This window comes from Microtus ochrogaster, unplaced genomic scaffold, assembly GCF_000317375.1.
Source record: "Microtus ochrogaster isolate Prairie Vole_2 unplaced genomic scaffold, MicOch1.0 UNK78, whole genome shotgun sequence".
Classification (NCBI taxonomy): domain Eukaryota; kingdom Metazoa; phylum Chordata; class Mammalia; order Rodentia; family Cricetidae; genus Microtus; species Microtus ochrogaster.
This window is the reverse complement of record NW_004949176.1, coordinates 1653418-1660290: the sequence shown is the minus strand read 5'-3', so window position 1 is coordinate 1660290 and position 6873 is coordinate 1653418. Positions and strand designations below refer to the sequence as shown.

The 6873-nt window shown below is 41.0% G+C and overlaps 1 protein-coding gene across 1 annotated transcript in view; it reads right to left on the bottom strand.

The window, feature by feature from the left end:
- Positions 1 to 6873, bottom strand: part of Bbs7 (Bardet-Biedl syndrome 7) — a 36526-nt gene that overhangs the window by 6183 nt on the left and 23470 nt on the right. Inside the window, exons 13-15 of the mRNA XM_005370395.2 lie at positions 5539 to 5604; positions 3283 to 3422; positions 311 to 475 (exon numbers count right to left, since the gene is read on the bottom strand). Coding sequence (XP_005370452.1) covers positions 311 to 475; positions 3283 to 3422; positions 5539 to 5604 — 371 coding nt within the window. The remainder of the gene's footprint in view (positions 1 to 310; positions 476 to 3282; positions 3423 to 5538; positions 5605 to 6873) is intronic.

The window sequence follows — 6873 nt, the reverse complement described above, 5'->3', positions numbered from 1 at the left end:
ATACCCCATTCTTATTGATTGCAAAAAATAAAGACATCTTAAACGACATCATAGATTTAATGGGTTTAACAATCATCTAAAAACTGTAGGAAATTATATTTATAATTCAATATTTACTACAGATTTTATAGACATTTTACTGGGAAACATTAATCTTTACATATTCATCTTAATCCTATTTATTTAATAGCTTCTGTTGGACATTACCAATTTTTAATTACATTATTTTGAAATGATTCCTGTTTTAAAACAAACGAAAACTTTGGTGTTTTATATTGCCATTTATTAGCAAGGAGTAAATCGGATTTACCTGTATACACATTCGAGTTGTGTATCCAGAAAGGTATTCTGGAAGTAAAATGTCGCACATTCTCCTGCTGGAGGCTTTTCAGGAACTTCAGGCAGGCAGAACACCATCCAGGAGTGAATCTCAGCGAAGCTGAACTGGCCTGCTAGAGTCAGAGTGTTCATGGGCCTGCAAGTGAGGAGCAGAGGCGTGCACTTGTGTGTGGAGCCATGGAAACACTATATGCATACATTTATAAGCAGAATTTCAAATACGGCTAAACACTTTATTTCACTAATTTTTAAATTTGTGCATAGGGGCTATGTAACCCAGCACCAGGCTAACCTCAAATGCACGTTGGTCTTGCCTGAGTCTCCAAGTGCTAGAATTACTGGTGTGTGCTATCACTGCCAGCTTTAAATAAATACTTCTAAGAGAAGTCTGTTTAAAAAATATTTCTTTCCTTTAATCCCAGCACTCGGGAGGCAGAGGCAGGCGGATCTCTGTGAGTTCGAGACCAGCCTGGTCTACAGAGCTAGTTCCAGGACAGGCTCCAAAGCCACAGAGAAACCCTGTCTCGAAAAACCAAAAAAAAAAAAAAAATATTTATTTAATGTACGTTGGGCTTTGCCTGCATGTCTGTATGACGGTGTCAGATCCCCTGAACTGGAGTTATAGACAGTTGTGAACTGCCATGTGGGTGTTGAGAATTGAACCCGGGTCCTATGGGAGAGTAGGCAGTGCTCTTAATCTCTGAGCCATCTCTCCAGCCCCCTTAAAAAGAAGTTTTATGAAATTAATCTTACATATCAAACAATTGAACATTTTAATTTTACAGATAAATGTCTGAATGCTTGTCTATACCCATACTTGTTTTTGCTAGGTGTCTTATAGTAAGTAGCTTCTTTCTTATCATAACAGGCTTTATAAGCTAATTGGGGCTATTCAGGTAGATTTGCTTGTTTGGAAATTTATGTAGTATTTGTATTACATGACTACAAAACACATATGAATCAACTCAAGGAAATAATCAACATATTGTAAACTTTAACATCTGGGCTTGAAGTAGGGCAGACACAGAATTGAGTAATAATAAAAATAAACCCATTATTATGTCAAAGTAATGTATGCTAATAAATTATTTTTTAAAAATTTAAAAATTTGCATCTGGAAAAATACATGTCACAAAATATTAAATTACTGTTTATCTCTTTCCTTTTTCCTTTGTTTAATCCCATGTTATCTTGTCCCGAAAAAGCTATCAGCATTAAGAAGCTTCTCTGGAATGGAGCCCAGAGAAGACACTGTGGGAGATGTGAAGGAGAAGCCAGTATTGCTCTGGAGACCCCAAGACGTTAGAGATGCCAGAGGCATGGGATTCTGTAGTGGCATTTCAATTGTATTTTAATAAATAAAGCCTGCCTGAAGATCTTTGAGTAAAACAGTCCCACTGGTCAGCCTTATAGACCAGGTTATGGTAACACAGACCTTCAATTCCGGTAACCACAATGACATGTACCTTTAATCTTATTAGCCACCCTAGTGGCCACAGAAATTGGGTGGTGCATGCCTTTAATCCCAGAGGTGCACATCTTTAATCCCAGCCCTAGAGAGGAATATAAGACTATAAAATGGGGAGGAGGGGGGCAGATCTCAGACACAACCTCCTTCTGAGATGAGGGTTAGCATTTCAGACTGAGGTCGAGGTTAGGGCCAATGGCTGGCTGCTTTGCTTTTCAGATCTTCCCGTTGAACCCCAATTTCTCTCTCTGAGTTTTTATTAAATCATGCTTCATTAACTGAAGCTAAAGCTGCTAACAAGAAGTGTGTTGCAGTCAACAAAGCTGAAAGGGGTTGGAGGTCTAAAGAGCGTTTGACCTCAGACATGGAGATACAGAGTCTGGAGTTTGTCCAGCTGGTTTTTGGTCTTGTTTTGATCCAGTATTTCCTCACTATGCTCTTGTCCCTGCATTTTAGAATGGTAATGCATATCCTGGGCCATTATATGTTGGAAATACTGTGCTTTATTTTGATTTTTATAGGGTCTTACAGTTAAGAGACTGCATGAATTTCAGAAGAGACTGAACTTTGAACTTCTAAGCATTGTTGAGACTGTGATAGACTATGGGGACTTTTGAAGTTGGACTGAATGCATTCAGGGGGGTCAGGGAGAGGAATGTGATGGTTCGAAAGAAAGTGGCCCCTAAAGGGAGTGGTACTAGTAGGAGGTGTGGCTTTGTTGGAGTAGGTGTTAAAGGAAGTGTGTCACTGTGGAGCCAGGCTTTGTGGTCTCATATATGCTCAAGTCATACCCAGTGAGTCAGACTACTTCCTGTTGCCTTTGGATCAAGATCTAGAGTTCTCCAGCAACATGTCTGCCTGCATAACACCATGTTCTCCACAATGATGATAATTGACTAAACCTCAAAAATGTAAGCCACCACCTCAATTAAATGTTTTTCCTTTCTAAGAGATGCCATGGTCAGGGTGTCTCTTCACAACAATAGAAACCTGAACTAAGACACTGGGTGTATCAACCACACATCAGGGTAGGCGCCATGCTATGCAGAAATCTGTCAAGACAAACTAGGCTCCATGCTCATTTGGCTTTTTATTGTTGTTTAAGAGAGAGAGAGAGTATGTGAAATTGGGTGGACAGGGGGTTGGAGGAAGATTTGAGGGGGTTGGTTGGGAGAGAGGAAAAATATGGCCAAAATATATTGTATGAAATTCTCAAAGAATAAATAAAACATCTAAATAGGAAAAATGAAAATATTAAATTTTGTAAAAAGTCTTTGTTTGCTTTTCTGCTTTTTGTTTGTTTGTTTTCCAGACAGGGTCTCTCTCTCTCTGTATTCCTGGCTCTCCTGCTGGCTCAGCAGGGAGAAATACTTCCTGTCAAAGCTGACAGCCCGAGTCCAATCCCTAAGACTCACATGGTGGAGGGAGGAGAGGATACCAACTTCCTAAAGAAACGGCACTCTCTCCCAGCCTACCTGTCGTGGTCAATAAAGTGAGTTCTTTGATGCAGTGATAGTGGTTTGATGTGGTACTGGCGAACCTGACAGGTTTTTGGTTGAATTCTCGGAGTCACATACGCCTGCAGTGTGCCATACTGGCCTTCAATTGAGCGAATCTGATAAAAGAAAAACTAGATGTCAGCTGCATAAATAAATTTTCAGATGTTTACTTACTATCAAATGCTTATGTCCAATCTCTCCTGGACTATGTGAGGGATACAAAACCTCTATCAAACACTTCTGTCACAAGAGTATAGGAAAACTTTCAGTGATTCTGGCAGTCTTTAACTAAATGAATCACCATCATATATGTTCAGTTGATCTGTCCCATGTTCATCACTCCCACGCCATGCCAAGATAAGGAATCATTCCCAAATAATGCCATACACATCTAAAAAATGAGTGCATAATATTTTTTTTATTTTTTGGTTTTTCGAGACATGGTTTCTCTGTAGCTTTGGGGCCTGTCCTGGAACTAGCTCTTGTAGCCCAGGCTGGCCTCGAACTCACAGAGATCCCCCTGCCTCTGCCTCCAGAGTGCTGGGATTAAAGGCGTGCGCCACCACCACCTGGCGAGTGCATAATATTCTTAAAGAGTCACAAGAAAAATGGCTAAAAATTGGGCATTTTCGTCAAATAGAAAAAATAATTTTTTGAAATAATTAAAACTAACTCAGAATACTTCATTTTCTCAGAATTAGGGATTATACAGAGGCACTGTTGCAAATCTGTTCTAGGAAGTAAGTAAAGAAGCATATTATAAACCGATTGCACCCAGACAGGGAAATTCTTCCAGGATATTTTGAATGTGGCTGCTTGGAGCTAGTGAGAGTTCAGAGCCAAGAATGGCGTACTAAACTGCAGAGCAAGGCTCACTGCAGAGCAATGCTCGAGAGGCACAGCCTCTCCTGTCGGGTCTGCCACAATTTCAATAATTCTGCTTTGTGTAGACCATAAATGGGTAAATATGTAAAAATGAATCAGAATTTATACATATTTGTTAATAATTATTGTCAAATTTTGCTTGAAAATAGTATTATAGTTACATCTTTTTTTTTTTTTTTAAAGAGCACTCATCTTTTTCTTTGTTTGTTCTGGTTTTTTGAGACAGGGTTTCTCTGTGTAGCCCTGGCTGTCCTTGAACTCCCTCTGTGGACAGAACTCAGGCAGCTGCGTGCCTCTGCCTCCCAAGTGCTGGGAGTAAAGGCGTGAGTCACCAAATCCTGGTTTAGTACTCTTCTTTTAAATATGCTGAAATAATTACACATGAAATATAAGTATACTGAGTTTGCTTCAAAGTGACTTTAGGTAGCAGGTGACATAAGACAAGCATGCTACGCGCTGATTTTCACACCTGGGATTTCCATAACAGCAAGACTGGCAAAGCCGGGCACAGTGGCACATATCTGTATCCCAGTAATTGACAAGGTTCAAGTTCAGCCTGGATTACAAAGTGAGACCAGATCTCATCCCACCACCCTTCTTCCTGACAGACTGAAGGAAAGCTAGAAAAAATTCCCTGTTGGAGGCAACTTCAAGAGCAGTAATTTTATTTTTTTTTAATTTATTATTATTATTATTATTTTTTTTTTCAAGACAGGGTTTCTCTGTCGTTTTGGAACCTGTCCTGGAACTAGATCTTGTAGACCAGGCTGGTTTCAAACTCATAGAGATCCATGGGATTAAAGGCGTGTGCCACCACCGCCCGGCTAAGAGCAGTAATTTTAGAGACAGCTACAGAATGAGTCCTAACAACAGAAACAGCAGCCGGGACAAACTAAAACCCAACTGGTCATTCTGGAAGTGCTACTTCAAAATGATTCATTTCGCAGAGAAATTTCAATACAGAGAAATGACATCACATATAAGACACACCAAAGGGAAAAAAAGCTCAACATTTAGAAAGGTAATAAGGCCGGAGAGATGGCTTAAGAGCGTGTATTGCTCTTCCAAAGTCCCGAGTTCAGTTCCCAGCCACCCACATTAGGGTGCTCACAACTGCCTCCCACTCTGCTCCAGGGTAGCTAATGTCTTCTTGCCTTTGTAAGCACTGAACTCACGTGTATGCACACACACACACACGCACACACGCACGCACACGCACGCACACACGCATGCACGCACGCACGCAAGTACACACACATGGATAAAACCCAAAACTTGTCAAAAATTGTTCTTGGGCATCAGAAAATAAGAATAAGATGGAAATAAAAGCAATTCCAACCATGTTACCTTGAGCTCCAGCCTGGTGGTATTTGCCTGGCACCGATAAGTGGCAAGAAGAAAATTGTCGCTTGACTGGAAGAATTCAAAGATGAGAAACAACAAATACCATCAGCAATACTGTTTGCTATTTACTCGAATACTTATCACTTTAAAAAAAATAAAGGTTTAGGAGAAGCAAAGGAGACAATGAGGAGGGAGCCATATGCTGAAAGTGAGAGATGTCTTTCCACTTTTTAAAATATTTCAAATCTCCACGATAAGTATTCTCTCTTAAGAAGCCACAGTCCTAGAAACAAGCTTCTTTTCTTTTGAGACAGGGTTTCTCTAGGTAGCACTGGCTCTCCTGGAACTCACAGAGATCCGCCTGCCTCCCTAGTGCTGGGATTAAAGGTGTGTGCCACCACCGCCTGGCTAGAAACAAGTTTTAAATTAGCATAAAGTAAGCTTTTCAGAGAATTCCACAGTGATGTAATAAAGCAGGTTAATTGCTTTTTGTTTAAGGCAGGGCGCCATGTATCCTAGATTGGCGTAGCTATGTGACCAGGCATGACCTAGAACTTCTGGCCCTCCTGTGTCCTCCAGAGTATTGAGTTCACGGGTATAAACCAGCACCCAGGCTTAGGAAGTGCAGGGTATGAGCCTTGGGCTCTGATCATGACAGGTAAGCACTCCACCAACTGAGCGTCATCCCCAGGCCCCACACAGGTTACTTTATTAGAGCAAACTCAGAATAAAAATATTTAAACTTATACCTCTTGTTGTTTCATTGGGAGGGATGAGACAAGGTAGCTGCTAGTACCAAGGGTGACCTTGAGCTCCTTCCAGGTGCAGGGACTATAGGTGTGGCCACAGGGAGCAGTAACTGCACAGGTTTCTAAGCGAGCAGATGCTTCATGTTTATCACAACAACGTGTGGCAAATCAGGGTCAATGACCGAATTATTTACATTTTTTTCCTCTTAAGGAAAAGAAATGCTTAGTATGAGAGGGTGTCTAAAATAAACCCATCTGCTGGGTGTGGCAGGGCACACCTTTAATCCCAGCACTCGGGAGGTAGAAACAGATCTGAGTCTGAGCCCAGCCAGGACTGTACAGAGGGTTACAGCCCAGCCAGGCTATTCAGTGAGATTCTGCCCCAACAGTAGAGAACTAAAAAAAACAAAATTAGCCCCTCATATTTCACATAACTATCCACTGTAGTAATAGTTCATTTGTACTTTAATAAATAAAGCTTGCCTGATGTTCAGAGAATAAAACAGCCGCACTGATTGGCCTTACAGACCAGGCAGTGGTAACGCAGACACCTTTAGTGTAAACAGTCACACCAGTCTGCCATAGCAAC